This window comes from Protopterus annectens, chromosome 1.part1 (assembly GCF_019279795.1).
Source record: "Protopterus annectens isolate FY-2018-M chromosome 1.part1, PAN1.0, whole genome shotgun sequence".
Lineage (NCBI taxonomy): Eukaryota > Metazoa > Chordata > Ceratodontiformes > Protopteridae > Protopterus > Protopterus annectens.
The window spans coordinates 1,079,443,380-1,079,465,945 of record NC_056726.1 but is presented as its reverse complement, the minus strand read 5'-3'; the positions used below and the strand labels follow the sequence as shown (position 1 = coordinate 1,079,465,945).

The window sequence follows — 22,566 nt, the reverse complement described above, 5'->3', positions numbered from 1 at the left end:
CAACTACCCAAACATAGACTGGGAACATTACTCAACCCCCAACACCCTAGCCCAAAGGTTCTTAGAATTCATAAACTCAAATGCGATGGAACAACTAGTCACCACTCCCACAAGATGAGATAATATACTAGACCTGATCATCACAAACATGGGGACAAAATGCTCCACACCGGAAGTATACCCCTCATTGGTGAGATCAGACCATAAATTAATCTCACTGGAAATCTACATCCCACTCCCACCCCCTGCACAGAAGACCACAGTGAAAAATTTCTCAAAAGCCGACTTCACACTTCTTAAGACTGAAGTGGTATCTTTCAAGGCCCCTGGGCCAGTGGAAACCACAACCCACACCACTGAATCCTTTATAAATGCCTTCTATGGACACCTTCAAGAATGCATGGATCATGCAATCCCTAATAAAACCAAGACCCATTCCCACAAAGGCAGGCATCCTGTCTGGTGGACCCCAGCCATTAACAAACTTTACAACAGGAGGAGGAAGCTACTACATGACAGAGCAAAATCCCCAAAAGGGAAGGCATCTCTGATCAGTACTAGCAAAAAACTTCGATCACTCATAAAATCATCCAAGGCCAACTTTGAGAGAAAAATCGCAAAAGACACAAAAGACAATCACAAGGCCTTTTTTAGCTATGTTAGAAACCTGGGTGGAAACTCCCAGATATGCTCAGAGTTAGTCCAAAATGACACAAAATACACTGAACCCACAGATATTGCCAACATTCTGGCAGACAGGTTCAGTGCAAATTTCTCTGACCCTCCCCCCCAAAAGGAGAAATATCTATCCCAACAGAGTGTAGCCTCCCTAACATTGCAGATGCCCAGGTGAGAGCCGCCCTCTCCAAAGCTAAAAACACAGCATCAATGGGACCGGACAGTATCCCAGGCTGCGTGCTACATGAACTCCAAGAGGAACTAAACCCGCACATAAGGCTGCTGTTTAATCTTTATTTATTTATTTTTTATTTAACATTTGTTGACCGGGAATGTCCAACTAGGTTCCACAGATCCTGTTTTCAGCGGAGGCCCGGGGAGAAATGCTCCAGATGCATGTCTTTGGAATGTGGGAGGAAACCAGAGTACCCAGAGGAAACCCACGCGAGCACAGGGAGAACATGCAAACTCCACACAGAAGGCACCCCAGCCGAGAATCGAACCAGAGAACCTCTTGCTGTGAGGTGACAATGTTAACCGCTGCACCACTGCGCTGCTAATCTTAGTCTTACTAAAGGATACGTACCCAAAGAGTGGCGTACAGCAACAGTGGTCCCACTCCACAAAGGAGGTGCTTCTATGGACCCTGGAAATTACCGCCCCATAAGCTTGACGAGCCTGTTCTGCAAAGCTATGGAAAGGATCATTATGGAACTCATAAACAAAGACATTGGGGACCTACAGACATTGGATCCTACCCAATTCAGCTTTGTCAAATGCAGATCCCGCCTTTTGAACCTAGTCAACTTTTTTGAAACAGTCACTAAGGCCATTGATGACGGTAAGGCAGTTCACACAGCCTACCTTGACCTTGCAAAAGCCTTTGACACAATACCCCACTTGGGCATCATTGACAAACTCACCAGCTTAAATGTAAACCCATATGTCACAAGATGGGTTGCAAACTGGCTCAAGGACAGAACCCACAAGGTCAAAATTGCTGGAGCCATGTCAGACTCTAAGCCAGTCACAAACGGTGTACCACAGGGCTCAGTCCTGGGACCCCTCTTGTTCGACATTTATTTTTCCAAGGTGCAAGCAAACATAGGAGGATTGTGGCTCACAAAGTTTGCAGATGACTGCAAACTGGGCGCCATAACTGATACTCCAGCGGACACAAGCATCCTTCAGAAAGGTCTCATAGAAATGGATAATTGGTGCCAGAGCCATGGCCTTAAACTGAATGCCAAAAAATGTATAGTCATACCCTTTGGGAAAAACAAGGTACCCACAAATTACCACATAGGTGATAATCCATTAAGTATGGAAGAGGTAATCAGGGACCTAGGGACCCAAGTCGACAGTAACCTCTCATTTGACACTCACATTGCCAAGGTGGTTAGGAAGACCTTCTATATTGCCCACCTTATCATGAAGGGATTCACATCTAGATCAAGAGAGGTCATTGTGCCCCTGTACTCTTCTCTTATCAGGCCCATGATTGAGTACAATGCCCCATTTGGGATGTATCTTACCCGACACCTGCAGCAGTTAGAAAGACCCCAAAAGTTGCTCACCAAGAGGATAAAGGGTCTCAAACATATGTCATATGCTGCCCGGCTGAAGAAACTCTAGCTCTATTCAGTCGCATACCACCTACTCAGAGGTGATCTATGCCTGATGTACAAGGCCATGTCCAATCCGGAATTAATGAACATGCTCCACCTCAGAAAATCTAAATCCATCAGAGCCACGAGAGCAAGAGATTTGACCCTCAACACAGAAATAAATAGGACGTGCTGGAGGGACAGATTCATAACCCAGAGGCTCCCTACACTCTGAAACAGAATCCCAGTCCATGTTAGGCAGAGCCCCTCACTAACTCTCTTCAAGAGAAATCTTAACGAGTGGATGGGAGATCATAGGTTTACCCCGGGGGTCATCTCTGTGTCACTACTAGACAGAGGCACAGTAAACTAAACCCTAAATGGGCATAGTATTCTCATCCCAAGGGATGGCGAAAGCCACACACACTCTGGCTAGGCTTATAAATGCCCTAGGGCAGATAGCCTAGTATGAACCTATGAACCTATGAAGTTTCCTCACTTGTCTAGAGGAAAACAGTTTTTAATACTTAATAAATAAGCACCTATCCAGGCATGTCTATGGGTCAGATCCTGGTGTTTTCTCCTGTCTACCTGATGAATCTGGGCATCTTGAGGCAATGCAGCAATTGCCTCATGTACACAGACAACCCTCTCCTCCTACCACCCAACACTACAACCTGTGAGAGATGCACTTACATAGAAAAACAGGAAGCAAAGCTCTCTTCACCCAAGACTGGACTAGACAGTCAAGAGGAGAGGATAAACACTTGCACTACACCACACTCATCACATAGCCCCTCAAAACCTACACCACCAAAACACACACATAGAAACACAAAACACACACCTACATTCATGGAGGCTCCCAACAAAAATCTGCCCAAGCAACAGAGACCTCCAAAGCAGAAATGCAAGCAACCTCTACCCCAAACACAACCCAAATGACACATAGCCCACAAACTCAGTCTGCCACACAACCACAGCCCATAAGGCATAACAACGTACCCAACATTCTAGTCATATGTGACTCTATAGTCAGGCACACTGATGTTCTACTCTCCAGGCAAAACAAGGAGAAAATTACTGTCACCTGCCTGTCAGGTGCCAGGATCCGCCACATAATGCACGCAGTCAGGTCACTGCACAACAAGCACAAATATGACTCTGTCATTGCCCATGTTGGTGTGAATGACCTGAGATGTACCTCCTTGGACTACATGAAAAGTGACATGGAGGAGCTCTCCGATCTTGTAGCCCAGGCAGGTACGACCCTAGCCCTGAGTAGCATCCTGCCATCACCCAGAATGATACCACAGTACAAGGACAAAATGATTGACTTCAACAATTGGCTAAGCTTCTGGTGTCATTCTAAAGGGATCCAGTATCTGTCTGCCTGGGATGACATGATCGACAGGCCACGATGCTTTGCCAGAGATGGCCTGCACCTGTCGCCCTTGGGATTCCAGATACTGGCTAATGCTCTTGCCACATCTATAGTGCCTTTTTAGACAAGGCTCAAATGACAAATTCTCCACCATAACAGGTACAAGCAAGCAAAATATGAGGGTAATGCTACTCAATGCAAGAAGTCAAAACCTCAAAATGCACTCACTCAAGGCACTTCTTAAACTGGAGAACATTGACATCTGTACAGTGACAGAGATCTGGTTCAAGGCTCCAGAGAGCACCCCTGCATTACCATGCTATAATTCATACCACACCTTTTGGCCACCTAACCTGGACTGAAACACTAAAGGTGGAGGCGTGTCCATATTCATTAAGGATATCCACAAATCCAGGATAGTTGCTCAGCATAATGCATCAGGGGTTATCCAAGTGTAACTAACTCTGGGCAAGACCACAATCCAAGTTATAGATTGCTACAGATCCCCTACCATGCCCCAGGATTCCTACTCCTCATTTCTTGATACAATGGAAAATATTAGGGTACAACCTAACACCCTAATAATGGGTAATTTCAACTACCCCACCATTATCTGGGTAAACTACTCATGTACCAACTCTTTTGCTCAACATTTTCTGGAATTCATAAATTCAAATGCCTTGGATCAACTTATCCACGCCCCCACCAGGGGCAGTAATTTTCCTAACCCTGGTCATTACCAACAGAGGTCAATTTCTCATTGGTCAGATCCGACCACAAGTTAATCACCCTAGACTTCCACAACCCACCCCCACCCGCCATTAGGGAAACCACCATAAAATATTTCTCCAAAGCCAACTTCACGCTTCTTAAGACAGAAGTGGCAAACTTCACAGCACCCATGCAGACGGACAATAGAGGTAGAACTGCTGAATCCTACACAAATGCACTTTATAGGCAATTACACAAGTGCATGGATCATGCCATCCCTAACAGAAGCAAAATGCTATCCTCCAAAAAAAGGAATCCAATCTGGTGGCCCCCTGCCATAAACCAACTCTACAACAGAAGAAAGAAACTGCTGCAAAAAAGAGTAAAATCCCATGATTGGAGGAACTCCCTGGTTAGCCTGAGTAAGAAGCTGAGATCCGTCATTCAATCCTCTAAAGCTAGTTATGAAAACAAAATTAACACTAAAGACAACCACAAAGCATTCTATAGCTATGTTAAGAATCTCAATGGCAACACTCAGATCTGCTCTGAGTTACAGTACAATAGCATTAAATATACAGAACCAACTGATATTGCCAACATCCTGGCAGATAGGTTCAATGCTAACTTTACCCCCCTCTCAACCCCTAAAGGGCCCCTATCTATACCGGAAGAATGCAAAGTTCCTATAATCATGGCTGCACAGGTAAAAAACACACTCTCCAAAGCCGAGAACTCAGCATCCATGGGACCTGACAACATCCCAGGCTGTGTTCTACATGAACTACAGAACGAACTGGCACCCCACCTAAGTACCATGTTCAATCATAGCCTCACCTCAGGCTTTGTGCCCACTGAATGGTGCACAGCGATGGTTATTCATAGGTTCATAGGTTCATAGGTTCATACTAGACTATCAGCCCTAGGGCATTTATAAGCCTAGCCAGAGTGTGTGTGGCTTTCACCACCCCTTAGGATGAGAATACTATACCCATTAGTTTGCTGTGCCTCTGTCCAGCAGTGATACAGAGATGATTCCCGGGGTAAACCTACGATCTCCCATCCACTCGTCAAGATTTCTCTTGAACAGAGTCAGTGAGGTGCTCTGCCTCACATGGACTGGGATTCTGTTCCATAGTGTAGGGAGTCTCTGGGTGATTAATCTGTCCCTCCAGCACGTCCTATTTATATCCGTGTTGAGGTTTAAGTCTCTTGCTCTCGTGGCTCTGGTGGATTTGGATTTTTTGAGGTGGAGCATGTCCATTAATTCCGGGTTGGATATGGCCTTGTATGTCAGGCACAGATCACCTTTGAGCAGACGGTATGTGACTGAATAGAGCTGGAGTTTCTTCAGTCGGGCATCGTATGACATATGTTTGAGCCCCTTTATCCTTTTGGTGAGGAACTTTTGGGGTCTTTCCAACTGCTGCAGGTGTCGGGTAAGATACATTCCGAATGGGGCGTTGTACTCAATCATTGGTCTGATAAGTGAAGAGTACAGGGGTACAATGACCTCTTCTGATCTGGATGTGAATCCCTTCATGATCAGGTGGGCAATGTAGAAGGTCTTCCTAACCACTTTGGCAATGTGAGTGTCAAAAGAGAGGTTACTGTCAACTTGGGTCCCCAGGTCCCTGATAACTTCTTCCGTGTTTAATGGATTACCACCTATGTGGTAATTAGGGGTTACCTTGTTTTTCCCAAAGGGTATGACTATACATTTTTTGGCATTTAGCTTAAGGCCATGGCTCTGGCACCAGTTATCCATTTCTATGAGACCCACTCCACAAAGTGGGATCCACCATGGACCCTGGGAACTACAGCCCCATTAGCCTGACAAGCCTGGTCTGCAAGGCCATGGAACGTATCATCATGCAACTTATAATCAAAGACATTGGTAATCTCCAAACTCTGGACCCCACCCAGTTCAGGTTTGTAAAATGCAGATCATGTCTCCTAAACCTGATAGACTTCTTTGAAGCAGTCACCAAAGCTGTAGATGAAGGTAAGGTGGTTCACACAGCCTATCTAGATCTCGCCAAGGCTTTTGACACCATCCCCCAGTCTGAAATTATATATAAACTCACTAAACTAGGTATAAATCCCTATGTCACAAGTTGGGTTGCCAACTGACTCATTGACAGAACCCACACTGTGAAAGTATCAGACTCCAAATCCGACTTCAAACCAGTGACAAGTGGAGTACCACAGGGTTCAGTCCTGGGTCCTCTCCTGTTTGGTATCTATTTCTCTGAAGTACAGGCTAACACCGAAGGTCTTTGGCTAATTAAGTTCACAGATGACTGCAAACTAGGAGCCATAATTAAAACTCCTAACAATGTGGACATCCTACAAAAGGGCCTCACTGAGACAGATGTCTGGTGGCAAAGCCATGGCCTCAAGCTCAATGCCAAAAAGTGCATTGTCATCCCTTTTGGTAAAAACTATGCAAGCATGAACTACCACATAGGCGGTAGTCTACTTAACACCGAAAGTGTGATAAGAGACCTTGGAACACAGGTGGACAGTAGCCTCTCCTTTGATAATCACATCACCACAGTAGTCAGGAATTCCTTCTACATGGCACACCTCATCACAAAAGGTTTCTCATCCATGAAAAAGAGGTCATTCTTCCCCTCTACTCGTCACTCATTAGACCCATTATAGAGTACAACGCCACTTTTGGTTTGTACCTCACAAGACATCTACAACAACTGGAAAGGCCACAGAAATACCTCACAAAGAGGATTACCAGCCTCAAACAGATGCCCTATGCAGACCATCTAAAAAAACTACAGCTTTACTCCGTCACATATTGCCTACTCAGAGGCGATCTCTGCCTAATATACAAAGCTATCTCAAACCCAGAGCTGTTGGACATGCTCCACTTAAAGAGATCCCAATCTCTCCAAGCTACATGCTCCAGGGACCTAAACCTTGTCACCACAATAAACGGAACATGCTGGAGGGATAGATTCCTGTCCCAGAGACTTCCCATACTCTGGAACAAACTACCTATCTATATCAAACAAAGCTCCTCATTTGCACTCTCCAAGAAAAATCTTGATGATTGGATGGGAAATATGAAATTCTCCCCGGGGATCACTTCTGTGGCTCTGCTCGACAAGGGCACAGGTAAATAATTTTCTTGGGTGGTGAAAACCAGGGTACCTTTTTGGCTAGGCTTATATAGGCCGTAGGGCCAAAACCCAAGTATGTACCTATGAACCTATGAACCTATGTGCATGTGTCAGCTTCTCGGAGAAGGGACACAAAGCACTGGTTTCACAGAGAGGGTGCTGGAGGACTTGGCTTCAATACTCAGCTGAGGACTTAATCCTGTATCTGTGATAGTGGGGAGCCTTACTGGGGCTTTGGGGGCAGACAGATATAAAGAAGTCCAGACCCCAAGCTGACTGCATTTCCTGTGTGCTCTTAAGGGAAATTATACTTGGTGCAGAGAGCTGCATCTGGAAGTACTGTGTGTATCCATTTATATTCCAAGTAAATGTCCCTCTCCAGTGTCAGTGGTGAGGATTCAGGCTCCTGGATTATTGGCCCAGTGTGTGGATGTCACAAATGGCTGGGAAAGTGTGCTTAGAATACAACAGCCACTACAAACAGACTCAGGTGCATCAAACTTTTAACAACTTTATCTGCTACTAGCTATACTAATTTAGGTGGGAAACACTAAAAAATATTTTAAACAACAAAAAAACAGCAGTGAGACACTAAAAATGTTTGAAACAGCAACAGGAAGGTGATACTAAAGAATGTTTTAACAACAAACAAATCAGCTATTTAAACCACTTTTGGTGGGAAAACAGAACAAATAGAACAGATACTTTGCAAAAAGTGATAAGTAGCAACAATTACTTTGTCACTAGTAAAATAGCAAAATAAGGTTTGCAACAGTGAAAACTGCAATAAAATACAATTTAACAGTCACAGTAAGGCAGACAAATGCAGTACAAACAGTGCAGTTTCATTTTCAGTAATCAAATACAGTATTAAACAAGCAGAACTCAATAAAAAGCGCAGTAAATAGTATGATCAAGCAATAAAAAAAAAAAACAGGCAACTTATGTTTTTTTTGGGAAGCTCAGAAGCCTCTAGATATCTGTTATCTCAGTTCAGAGTACTGGCTAGTAGCCCACCTCAGTTCAGTTTGGTCCAAACAAGCAGAAACTAGCTGAAACACAGGGGTTAAATGCCGGACGCTAGAAAAAAAAAATAATTCTCTAAAAAAACTCAAAAGAACCAATAAGGGTGCTTACTCCAAGACCTAGGAAGTCCTTGCTTTCACTTCTGGGTGAAACAAGATGGCTGCCATTTCTGCTGTGAGAACTGCAGCTAGTGTTTCTGTTTCTCCTGTTGTTAATTCTGCTTTGCACTCTACTACTGATTCACAGTCTTCTTTCCATTTAACAACTTTATCTGTGTCTCAGACTTCTTCACAGGCTTCAGCTGTGTTACTTGACTCTGGTAATTTGTGCGTGCTTGATTGGGGTAATGAAATGGAGTTTCAGGATAGTTCTTTGGTGTCTGCTGTTTCTGTTTCTGCTATTTTGGCTCCCCTTACAGCTTTGCCAGTTACTTCTGCCAGTGATATGTCTTCTGTTGCTTCAGCTGTTGTTTCTCTAGCCAGGTCTTAATCTGCTGTGGCGAAAATGGCAGTTTCTTCATCTGGAAGTTAGCCCAGCTCTCTGAGGGAGTCCAGGATTGTTTCCAAGCCTTTCATTCATCTTAAGTCTGCTTCAGGTCAGCCTCTTTCACTTAATTTTATTTGGTATTCATTATTGAAACCATTGCCTGTGTCTGTTCAGTCTTTGTGTGCTGTTATTCACTGAAGGAGGAATGCTTCTGCTGATGTTTATTCATTGCGGGAGGGATGCTTCTGCTGATGTTTATTCATTGCGGGAGGGGTGCTCCTGCTGATGTTTATTCATTGCGGGAGGGATGCTTCTGCTGATGTTTATTCATTGCGGGAGGGATGCTTCTGCTGATGACTATTTTGAAGAGCAGGAGGCTGCTTCTACTTCTGTTTCTCATTTTGCTGCACATAAACATTAGCAGCCTTGGTCTTATTATGTGCTTTTGAAATAGATATTTCTTATAACTGTAAACTTATTTTGTATTTTCCTTCTATTTATGTTACAGAAGCACAAGTTAGGAAGTATTTACTTTCTCAGTGGGCTGATGTTTTTTCTATTAAGAAATCTTTTGATTCTGATGCTGGTGGAGTTTGGGATGGGGTGTGAGAGGCCTGGGTAGCTTTGTATGTCCTTGATTCTGATGTTTCCTATTTGCCTGATGTGTGTGTTTGTTGTCTGGTCAGAGAGACATTTTAAGGTTTGCAAATCAGCCTAAGTCCTGCTTTTTTGTGGTGATTTTTCTCACTTATGTTTGATTTCCCTGCTAGGAAATGCACTCATTGTGGTTCCACAGCTCATTTTGCTAGAGCTTGTCCACAGTGGTGCCGTTTATGTTCTTGTTCTCATGTTGATTCTGTGTTACCTGTTTCCCCCCGAGTCTTCTCAGACTTTTCCTTCTGATGTTTCTGTTTCTGCTGCTGCTCATGTGGAGTCTTCCCTAGTTCAGGCTGTTGTCTCTGACTCCTGTCCCCCCATCTTCTGTATCTAGTCCTACTTCTGTTTCCTCTCAGGAGGAGTTTGTTCTTTGCCTTCTAGTCCTCCTTGTCCTGTTTCTGTTGTTTCTGGTTCTCACTCTACTGTGCCTCTTTCTCCTGTTGTTTTTGTTGTCCCTATTGGTACTGACATGTCTCTGTTCTAACAGGAAGTCACTTGGTACAACTGATGTCTCTTCTACTGGTGATGGTGTTGTTTATAAGGATGCTGTTAGTTGTGACTCTGACTTGTGTACTGATATGGATGATTCTCAGCAATGGACCTCAGCTTCTAGGTGCAGACATCTTAGAAACAAGCAGCATAGGAGGGGTTCTGAATGGGTTTCTCATCCTGGTACTGGCACTGATTGCTAACTTTTCTTTGACTTTTTGTAATATTAATGGTATAGTATCATTGTCCCAGTGTTTTGCTGTCTTTTCCTGAGTTTCTGCCTTACACTTTGATATTGTTTGTGTGTTGGATGTGGGAAGCCTTTCCTATGTTCACTTTTCCCAATGGGAAACTTGTGGAGGATAGGGTGGTTTGGTTTTTAGGGCTAGATCATAGGTCTGGTATTAGCTTACTGTATCATAACTTTGTGGTGGTTGTTAGAGATGTTATTTATATTTTGTCTGGTAGGGGTTTGGTGGTGGATTTGTTGTGTACACATTCTTTTGTATGTTTAGTGATTGTTTGTTTTTATTCCAATGTGTGGACATCGTTTATTATTTCAGCTTTTGCAACCTTATTTTTTAAATGACTGCCCTATTCTTTTTTTTTTTTTTTTTGGTGACTTTAACTGTGGTGTATTACCAGGGTGATTTATGGTTAGACAGAACTCTACATACTTTCAAGGGGCTGCTTTTGTTCTCCTACCTTTGAAGTGGTTCCTCTTCCTTGTCTTTCGTGCTTTTTAGTAATTTGTCCTTTGCCTTTGGAGTTTCTTCTGCATCGTGTAAGGGTAGGGGTCGTTCTACTGCTCCTTGAACTTTTACTTCTGCCTGGCAAGAGATCATTACTGAGTTATGGCGTGATCATTTTACTCTGTTGCCTTTTTATTCTTCTCTGTCTTCCTGGTGCTTGGCCTTTAAAGGTCAGCTTGTTTCCCATTATTCTTGGTTTGCTCACACTTATTATTCCCTTTTAAAGTGTTCTTCCAACTCCCTTTATGCTGCTTTGCATCATGTGCCTGCCAGTGCCCTTCAACACCTATGTAAGTTGTTGTATAAGGGTCTATATTATTCAAAGGAAAACTGAAATGCATGAGGCCCATTTGAGCGATACTAAATGAGAAAATGTTGCAAACATTGAATCACAAAAATAACAAAAGTAACTGATGAAAACTGTCACTTAAATGTTTTATGCAGGGGGGCTTGCCCCCCCCCGCTACTTAAATAAACTCCGAGATCTCACTCCATTGAAGTAAAGGGAAGAATTCCCTACAGCGATCTCCGTTCATTCTTTTGACATTTGTGACATTCGCTCATTTAGTTTCGCTCAAACGGGAGTCACGCATTTCTGTTTGAATTCAAATAATATAGACCCTTGTATAACCTTGCTAGGATGAAAGTGGTTCTTTGGAACTTAGCCCATTCTTTGAAATGAAGAGGTGAGGAGTTGCTTCCTTATGTTGGTAAACTTACTGTTAGGAAGGAGACCTTTATTGACAGTTTGTTGGCTTCTTCAGGTGATATTGTTACCACTAAGGAGGGTGTTCTGTAAGAAGTTAATTCTTATTTGCCCTCTTTGTATGGTTGTAAACCTCCTTCTGTGGAATCTTGGCCTATACCTGCGATGCCTTGATGCCCCTTTTACTTTGAAGTTTGAAGGGATACTGATTCTTTCCAGGCCGATACTGTTCCAGGGTTGGATGGTCTTTCTTACCATTTTTACCCCTCTCTCTCTCTGATACACAGTTGTCGGTACTAGTGCAATTGTTTAATGAGTTGTTTTCTCATGTTTTTTCCCATCCTGGTTTGTTATGGATAGCCCTTAAGTTCCTTTGGAAAAAAAGGGTGACTACAGGGTCGTGTCTAACTGGTGTCCGATTTCTCTTTGCAATACCGATTATAAGTTGTTTTGTAAGATCTTGCAATTACACCTGCATTCATAGATATAATATTTGTTGGCCCCTTGGTCTATGGTATTTCTGGTAGGCCTATGCAAAAGTTTTGGCTTTTGTTGACGTCTCTTGCCTCCTTTGTTCATGCTTCTGGTTCTGCTCTGATGCTGTTTTGTGACCTGACCAAAATGTTGACAATAGTCACTCAGCCTTGTTGGTCATCTTGGCCTTGTTGGTCATCTTAAAGACTTTTGAATTTGGTCATCTTTTTCTTCAATGTATTGCTTCTGTTTATTCAGCTTCTGTTATTGTTCCTGTGGTTAATGGCTGGATGGGAGCTGAAGGTGACATGAAGAATGCTGTGCATTAAAGTTGTCCCTTGGGCAGTGCTCTTTTTACTCTGGTGGTGGGAGCTGTATTTTTTTAGAGTGAGGATGCACTTTTCCTTGTCTCCTTTTTCTTTCTTTTTTAAGTTCAGGAGTTTTGGGTCCTCGTTTTTTGTCTTGCATTGATGATGTTACTACTGTTGCAGAGTTTTCTCCTGTTCTTTTGTTTTATTTGCAGCATTTTTCTTTTATTTTTTCATTAGTGGACCTTTCTCTTAATTTTGCCAAATCCTGTGGTTTTGGTTCAGTTCCGTGTGTTGGGGGATGTTTATTTTGCTAACAATGGTATCTCTATCTTGGGTGTGCTTTTTGGTTCTCCTTCTTATGTCTCTGAGTTTTGTGAAGCCCTTCTTGGTAAAGCTGTTCACCCCTTGGCTTTCTGGCATTCTTTTCCTTTGTCTTTCCAAAAAAGGTCTGTGTGTTAAATATTCCTTTTTGGGCACTTTGGGATATGTTTTTTCTGTTTATTTATTTCTATGTTCCTGGTCCACCCACCTTTTGTCTGAGGTCTTTCCTTTTTGGGAGACGCTTCCTATACACCTGTTACGAGGGGTATTTTGTATTATACTCCTGCCTCTGGTGGTGTTGGTTTACTGCATCCTGCCCTTTTTTTGTACACTTTGCTTCTTTTCCCTGAATTACAGCATTTACAGGATGTAGATCTTTCTTTGCTTGGTCGCTTGCTTCCAGCTTTGTCTGGTCAGTTTTGTCAGACTTGTTTAGCTGGGAAACGTGAATGGAGGGTCCCTTCATTGGAGCTGTGAGGAGTCCTGTCTTTGCTGCTTGCTTGGCATGTGTCTTTAGACTCCCTCCCTTCTTCTGGAAAAGAATGGTTTGCTTCTCTTTTGGACTGTTTCTACGCCATTAATGGGTGTCAACATTATTCCCCTAAGAGATTGATAGGTTTGAGTCAGTATAAGCAACATTATGCTTTGTTTCCTTATCGACATGATTTGTTTGTGGAGTTGCTGTCTTGGTAAGCTGCCTGTCAGGTCTTCTTATGTTTTTCACCCTATGTCCACATGATGGGTGTTTGGTTTCAGTGACAGCAGATCATGTTTTTTTTTTTCAGTGTCCTAGGGTAGGTGTTTTTTGGGATGGTGTACAGAGTCCTTAGTCGGTGGCACATATGTTGCTCTCACTACTGAGAAATGCTTATATGGAGACTATGGTTGTGCCTGGATGTTCTAGGGCAGATTTCCTTTTGCTGTCAGTTTTACATCTTCTTTGGGCAGCCCCTTGTAGTAATGTGTACATTGTTTCAGCCATTGCTTTGTAAGGTTGGGTTGGGGGGGGGGGCTGAGTAATTTGCCCACCTGTGCTTGTACTTCTTTTTTGCACAATAGCAGATTTACCTTTTTGACGAGTGTGTCGCACTGCTGTTTTTAACGGTGCTTTTTGTGTTTTAGATGTATATCTCTCCCATTTTGCTTTATGGAGTGTATTCCACCAGCTACTGCTCTGTTGTGGGCTTCCCCAGCATTTTACCCTCCTTGCGACCTTTTTTTTTTTCTTTTCACAGTATTACAGGACTATTTGCATTTGATTTAGTATTCCTTACTTTTATCCATTTGTTTTCTTTGGGGTGTGTGATTGGATATTAGTATGATTTTGTTAGGTTTTTATATCTGTAGTACTGTTTGGTTTCTTTTTTATTTGTGAGACTTTTTCCAGGCCTTCTTTGTTGTTTTCTTTCTCATTCTCAGTCTTGCAGGACTTATTATGTTTGTTGTTAGTGTTTTTTCCTCAGTCCTTCGGCCTACTGATTGTGTTTTTGCTTGGGTATTCTAGTCCTACGTAGCCACTGTCTCTTTCTTTGCCAGTTTTTCCCAGGTCTTTTACTTATTTTCTTACTTTCTTTTCCTGGTCAGTATGACTCCAAGCGCTAGACCAATCACCCTTCACCAGACAGGCTCCAATCAGCGTACATGGGTTCATAGGTTAGTACTAGGCTAACTGCCCTTGTGGGCCATATTAAGCCTAGCTGATTACCCTGTGTGAGAATCAAACCCTGCACCTTGTGTTTATAAGGTAACCACCTTAACCATTATGCCATCCCTCCTACATCTCTCACAAGGGTGCAGAAGTGCCCCTTCCAATCAAAGATGGCTTGGAAAATGTGCTCACATTACAACAGCCACTACGAATAGACCCAGACACAGCAAACTTGTATCTGGACTATACTAAAGCTACTAACTACACTAATTAATGGGAAGAACTAAAAATGTTTTAAACAGTAGAAATAAAAATGCAGCGAGACACTAAAATGTTCTAAATAGCAGAAAAACATCAATGAGGCACTATAGAATGTTTTAAAAAGCAAACAAATCAGTTATTTAAAACACTGCTTGGTGGGAAAACGGAGCAATCAGAACAGATGCTTTGCAAACAGTGAAAACTAGCAACATTTAATTTGCAAACAGTGAAAAGAAAAAAGCTTTGCAACAGTGAAAACAGCAATAAAATGCAATTTAACAGGCACAGTAAGACAGACAAATGCAGTACAAACTGTGCAGTTTAGTTTAGAGTATTAAAATACAGTATTAAATAAGCAGAACACAATAAAAAGTGCAGTAAATAGTATAACTAAAGGGAAAAAAAAAACAGGCAACTTATGTTTTTTGGGAAGTTCAGAAACCTGTAGTCGTCTGGCATCCCAGTTCAGAGTTGTGGCTGGTAGCCCATCTCAGTTCAGCTCTTTACCCCCATTAGACACACACTTGATATTATTTAGTTTATTTCTTACCAGGTTAGATGCGTTTCTTGTTTACTTTAATTGTAAATGTTACTATATGAAATCAATGGTCTTCACCACACTTCACTCTGTAGCTTCTTGCTAATTACACAGAACTTTTCCATTTCTGATCACAAGTTATATAAATGATCAGATTTCACTGTTGACCATATGGTAATAGCCATGTATAAGGGTGCCTCTCAGACTGTTGAAAGATGTTTTTCTAAAACCAGTGAATTATCTTGGTAGATTTCTACTAAACTATGTCCTGCTTCATTTTATACTTTAATTCCTAACCTGCATGCTATTCCAATTCTTCTTTGACAACCAGATTTATCATTATCACCTGTGCTGAATTTATTTGGTGTAATTTCCATAACTCGAAGCAGATTCTCATGAAAATGGTCAATGTTCCCCTATTTTGCATCTATAGCTGGAGCATAAACTTACGGCACTGCAGATGACTGCAAACTGGGTTCCATAATCGACTCTCCAGCTGACACAAGCATCCTCCAAAAGGGCTGCTTACTTACTGCTAACCTACTTTTATCCTTGATGTACTTTGACCTACTGCTATCCTTGAATCTACTTGCATGGTAACTCTCAGCGCATCTTTACTGTAATATTTGCTATGATAACGCTTCCACTTGAAGACCTCATAAAACAGCATTGTGCAAATACTGTCAGTATGTTACTGTTCATGTTAAATCCATGTAATTTGTTAAACTTCTATTATGTTTATTCTTATGCTGTTTTGCAATGGAGCTTTTCTCCCCAGGCCTCTGCTGACAAGGACATGTGTCCAGTTGGACATTCCCAGTAAACAAATGTAAAATAAATAAATAATAATAATAAATAAATCTGAGTCTTCTCTGTTTCTATTGCAAGATTCTTGACCACAGTGGAACATGTACTTATCTGATGTAAAAAATGACCCACTCTTGTCTACTTTTGTTTAATTCCCAAGATGTCAAGATTTATTCTTGCTTATTATAGTTGTTTGATATTGTTGTTAATTATTGTATGTAGATTGGTTGATCTTATTGTCAAACTTGAATAAAGAGATTTCAAAAAAGAAAAAGAAAAGATTCATTCTTGTTTTCTCATGCATAGACTTTACTCGTACATGTCCTCCATCAGTGACATAGACTTTACTCGTACACGTCCTCCATCTGTGACATAGACTTTACTCGTACATGTCCTCCATCTGCGACACAGATTTTACTCGTACATGTCCTCCATCTGCGACATAGACTTTACTCGTACATGTCCTCCATCTGTGACATAGACTTTACTCGTACATGTCCTCCATCTGTGACACAGACTTTACTCGTACATGTCCTCCATCTGTGACACAACCTTTACTCGTACATGTCCTCCATCTGTGACATAGACTTTACTCATACATGTCCTCCATCTGTGACATAGACTTTACTCGTACATGTCCCCCATCTGTGACATAGACTTTACTCGTACATGTCCCCCATCTGTGACATAGAATTTACTCGAACATGTCCTCCATCTGTGACATAGACTTTACTCGTACATGTCCTCCATCTGTGACATAGACTTTACTCGTACATGTCCTCCATCTGTGACACAGACTTTACTCGTACATGTCCCACATCTGTGACATAGACTTTACTCGTACATGTCCTCCATCTGTGACATAGACTTTACTCGTACATGTCCTCCATCTGTGACATAGACTTTACTCGTACATGTCCTCCATCTGTGACACAGACTTTACTCGTACATGTCCTCCATCTGTGACACAGACTTTACTCGTACATGTCCTCCATCTGTGACACAGACTTTACTCGTACATGTCCTCCATCTGTGACACAGACTTTACTCGTACATGTCCTCCATCTGTGACATAGACTTTACTCGTACATGTCCTCCATCTGTGACATAGACTTTACTCATACATGTCCTCCATCTGTGACACAGACTTTACTCGTACATGTCCTCCATCTGTGACATAGACTTTACTCGTACATGTCCTCCATCTGTGACATAGACTTTACTCGTACATGTCCTCCATCTGTGACATAGACTTTACTCATACATGTCCTCCATCTGTGACATAGACTTTACTCGTACATGTCCTCCATCTGTGACATAGACTTTACTCGTACATGTCCTCCATCTGTGACATAGACTTTACTCGTACATGTCCTCCATCTGTGACATAGACTTTACTCGTACATGTCCTCCATCTGTGACATAGATTTTACTCGTACATGTCCTCCATCTGTGACATAGACTTTGCTCGTACATGTCCTCCATTTGTGACATAGACTTTGCTCGTACATGTCCTCCATCTGTGACATAGACTTTACTCGTACATGTCCTCCATCTGTGACATAGACATTACTCGTACATGTCCTCTGTTCCTCCCCAGTAGTATGCTGGACACCCTCAGACCTGATGGTGTCAACTTCTGGTCATTTTGACATTTTTCTGGTTTCTTTTGTCTATTAGATTTTCTTGGCAAAAATACTTAAGTGGCTTGTCATTACCTTTTCCAGTGGACCATCCCTTGTCTGTTCTCTGTGCCATGGACTGTCATTCATGGTAGCGTTACACACTGTAGATTATAACCTCACTGAGATGCGTCAGATCATTCACTGTGACAGGGTAGCGCTCCAGAAAGAGGAACGTCTTAGCCTCTCTCAATAAATCTTCTTCAGATATAGTCAGCCTGGCTTATCTAATGGACTGCCCTTTGACTATATTCCTTTTAATATATGATCGATAAACACTATTGTAATGCAAGTGCATATTAATGAATGCATCTTTCCTGTGTACTATAGAACCACAATTATCATATTCTACACCCCCAAATAGCACTATATCCAAGTAATTAATGTTGTCTTTATAACCGTTGCTGGTAAACTTGAAAAAGGATGACCTACTCCTTATATCTTCCAGAAACTTCATAAATGTGTGCGTTATACTCTTAATAAAATAACTATAAACAGAATGTTCTTTCTAAAGGGCTCAAGAGTACAAAAATACTTCATCTCTTTGTCCCAGTATTAAATCAGAATAGCAGTGTACCCATTGCTACCCCTTTTATCTGATAAGGTATCTCATCTTCAAAAATAACTGTATTGTTGAGGGATATGAACCCTGCCACTGAAGAAATATTCCGTTTTGCTTTAGTTTGTTATTTGCTTTAATTCTGTATTCAGAACAATGACCTATAATTTCTTACTTCCTGTCAGCCTGTATTCCACATAAAGGTCTGTAGTATCTTTCCTTCTGTAAAATATCTTGCATATAATGTCCAGAATTTCTTACCTCTTGTAAACCAGCATTCCATTTAATGGTGCTTTCATTAAGTTTGAACCTCTGACCCACTATCCCTGTGTAGTTAAAGATTCCAACGCTGACATACTGCAGTTTTCCATCATCAGATAACTGCCAATTGATAATATCAAACACGGCTGGCGGATCTCCATTTATATCAAAAAAGAAATCTTCATTGGATGGTGTTTTGAATCGTACATGCTTTATGTAATGAAACACCTGTGAAAAGTAAGAACATAGTTATATTTTTTATTTACTAATACAAGGCAAAAATCTACTGTGAAAAAGACAATGTTACTGAGTATTTTTGCAAGAATATATGTGAGGCACATTCAGGAAGTGTGGTAAATATACAATATTGATATCAGATATATGTGATTTACATTGCTTAATTCTTCAGCTATTCTTGACATGTAAACAATGGATGATGTAAAACAATTGTCAGCAACATCTGTACAGTACAGTGATTTAAAGACAATGTGACTTTGTAGTATTCTGTAAACCATGAAACGTACAATGCTTAGCAGAGATCTGATTTCCATAACAAATCACAAGCAGCCATAAATAAGGGAAAAATTAATAAAACTAATTTCAGTAAAGGTTTAAATTATACTTCTCAACCTGAAGACATCAACAATTTGGAGAAAAGTAGGTACATCTGACCCCCACCACAAACAATCTGGTAATTTGCATACATGAAAAATAATCTAACTCACTACTAATAGGCTTGTGGGATACCACTAACAGGGAACATACATTAAAAAGAGTAAATAATACATGATGGCATTATCATTCTAAGGCTGAACAATGAATAAACAAGGCTTTTAGCAGTTACACAGAGATCGTACTTTGAGTGAATAATGGCTACACTCTGAACAAAATGCAACTGAGCTTTTCAAAGATAAATATCTATAAAATGGAAGTCATTTTCTTCTGAAAAGGTCAGTGACTAAAACAGCGTTCCTTCCTCATGGAATATTTCTTCATAGAACTCCATGCCAAACAGTCTGGATCTCCAAGCAGTAACGAGTGTTACATCATCCTTAAACAAACGAGTAATGAAAACGAGCAGTTGTGTCTCTAATCACACATATTACAGATCCTAAAATAGAAGAACACGTGCAAAAAATTCAGAAAAAGAAATGTGAGCCCAAGGAAGATGTTGGAGACCAGAATACATTTTGGAAGATTAGTTTTAATATCCTTTATATGAAATGCATTGGACTGGGATGTGTTTAACTTGCCAGATGTCATTGTAGTCCAAAGCCTACCTAGTTGTGCACAAATCCCACCCACAGAGAATGTGACTCCATTCCACCACCAGAGGGGTAGAGCTGTAGGCCACCCCTCTTCCAACTGTTCTGCAGAGTGGGGAGGAGTTAGCACTGTAAGGTGATACTGGCTGGTAATGTCCTGTTTGAAAGGATACTGCCTTCTGCTGAAGAAATGCCACAAGCAAATGTAATATTACAGAGTAGGACAGATGTCCACCTAACCGATTGGTGTCCTTCTACATCCAGAAGTGACCTTCTGTGGCATCAGGAAAACATATCAGAAAATTTATCTCAGGCAGTAGTTTTTTGTGTTTCAGGGATATCTCTGAGATTAGAAAAACGGATAAATGCAGCAGTGTTCTGTGGCAGTGACTGCAAATATGTCAGATTTTTTCACCCTTAGATCAAACTGTAGTTGATACATCTTTTTATTATGATTTTTATCATGGCAAAGATACCATTGGAGTTTAGAATATTATCCATCTGAGTTTGTTGAACACAAGTGATGTTTTCCTAAAACAATCCAAGAGGATTGTTTGTTTAACCTGCTCATCCTAATTCCTATAGTATGCAATTAGCAACTGAAGGGATCAAAGTCAAGACCGCAATTTGAAGCTCATCATCTGCTTGCAGGATTAATTATCTCACTGGCACACTGGCATGGTGGTAGACTGATAAAAGACTAAGGCAGGGATTCAGGAACTCTCCGTGTAAGACTAAATAAGTCTTACACTGCGTAAAAGACTAAGGCAGGGATTCAGTAATTCTCCGTGTAAGACTAAATAAGTCTTACATGGAAACTGCAGCCTAAGAGGAAGACATCAGCGCGCTATGCATATTCATGAGGGCGCGCTGACTCAACCCTAAGGCTAACACGGAGCGTGTTCGAGTGCAGGGGGCGTGTCAAACTGCCGATCAGTCCAAATATCCACGCCCCTGCAAGTGCCTAAATCTGCAAATGTCACCAGACAAGAGCGAGTCCGTTCAAATGTGTATATCCCCAACACTACACTCCCCCACATTCTAAACCCCTGTGCAAATATAATAAAATGTAAAACTTTTTTTTTTTTTTTTATTATTCCCGATATAGCTGCCTGTATTTGCACATGTTTGCATGGGTTTGCCCATTGCTTAGCTACAGTTAGCAACATTGAAGAGGATAATAAACTACTTATATGCAAATTAAGATAAATAGCAATAGCGTAGTGGTAGAGCCTTCGGACAAAGGGGAGGCATTCCCGGTTTGAGTCCCACCACTCCCCTTTCCTTTTTCTGAAGGAAATCTGTGCATAAAAATAATTCCTGACATTTACCTTTTAAATTTTAGTAAAATGCATTGAAATGGCCTATGTAGTAGTGAACGATATTTTATATATATTTATATAAGAAGGTGAAATGGTCATGCATACTGATGAATGCATAAGTAACGTATCTTAAGCAATGTGAAGCACTGCTAAGCAAAGTTTACCAGTATTAAGCACATTTAAGTCTAATTGCTCATAGCTTAGCACTGCTTTAACTAGCGCAATGGCTTTGCGCAGAGCTGCACATCGCGCCAATTAGCACAAACAAAATATGTTTGCGTGGAGCTGCGCACCGCACTAACTAGTTCAACATCGGGCAACATAGAGCAATGTCGAGCAACGTTGGGCAAAGTTGAGCAAAGTCAGCTAAACACAGCCACACCTCCTAGCCAGTCTGGCCAGTAGTAAAATAAAAAACAATGACAGGCCTCAAACCCGGGATACTGTGTACCATAATCACAGTACTAAACCACTAAGCCATGACAGCTTTTCATATGGATGCACTTCCAACACACTCATACATATCAATGGAAGTTTACCCATTGCTAAGCAGGTTTGCTTTTAGCTGAGATTTTTCAAAACTGGCCAGTCACAAATAAGTGTGGGAAATGAGGCATATTTAAGCTCCATAGGTGTGAATAATTGCCATAACAGATTGTAGCTCCCATCTGCAGTCAGTATGGCCGGTGTTGGAGATGGCTCGCGTTTTCGAGCGCAACGGTGGGGCATTGAGATGTCAAAAGTGATGGTTTGGCTCCTCGTCCATCATCATGATGCAAGACTCCTGCAGGGCCAGTTTCAAAGCACTGAATACAAAGCAGAAGCCTGGAAGCATCTAGCACATGATCTCACCAGTGCCACAGGCATCCCCCGGACTGGTGAGCAGGTCAGACACCACTACTCAGACCTGAAGAGACGCACGGAGGACCGACTGAACCAGTGGATACAGAAGGCCCGTGAAATGGAAAATGCCCCACTACTATTCAGCCATGGAATGAAGTCTGTAAGAATTGCAATTGTAGTCTATATTATGGATAGGTATGTCTCAATATCCCTTCATTTACTTCACAGCTGCAAGTGTCCATGCTGCGAATCAGCAAGCCTATGCAGATAGGCTGCTAAGGCTGCACCACCAGGCAGGTTAGTAATTATTCTGCATGTATTGTCATATAAAAGAAGTGAGAGAGCCTGAAAAAGAGTGTTGTAACCCATTAATAAAAGTATAATAAGTCTTGAATAACTTCTCTGCATGTACTGTTATATAAAATAAGTGAGAGAGTCTGAAAAAGAGTGTTGTAACCCAATAATAAAGGTATACTAAGTCTTGAATAATTTCTCTGCATGTACTGTAATATAAAATAAGTGAGACAGCGTGAAAAAGTGTTGTAACCCATTAATAAAGGTATAATACATCTTGAATAAAAGTCTTCTGCATGCACCGATATATCAAATAAATGAGAGAGCCACTAGAAAAGTGTGTA

General features: G+C 41.4%; 1 protein-coding gene across 1 annotated transcript in view; it reads right to left on the bottom strand.

Moving 5' to 3' along the window:
• LOC122815420 (vomeronasal type-2 receptor 26-like) overlaps window positions 1-22,566 on the bottom strand; it is a 192,288-nt gene that overhangs the window by 111,758 nt on the left and 57,964 nt on the right. The window contains exon 2 of the mRNA XM_044087901.1: window positions 18,499-18,726. Coding sequence (XP_043943836.1) covers window positions 18,499-18,726 — 228 coding nt within the window. The remainder of the gene's footprint in view (window positions 1-18,498; window positions 18,727-22,566) is intronic.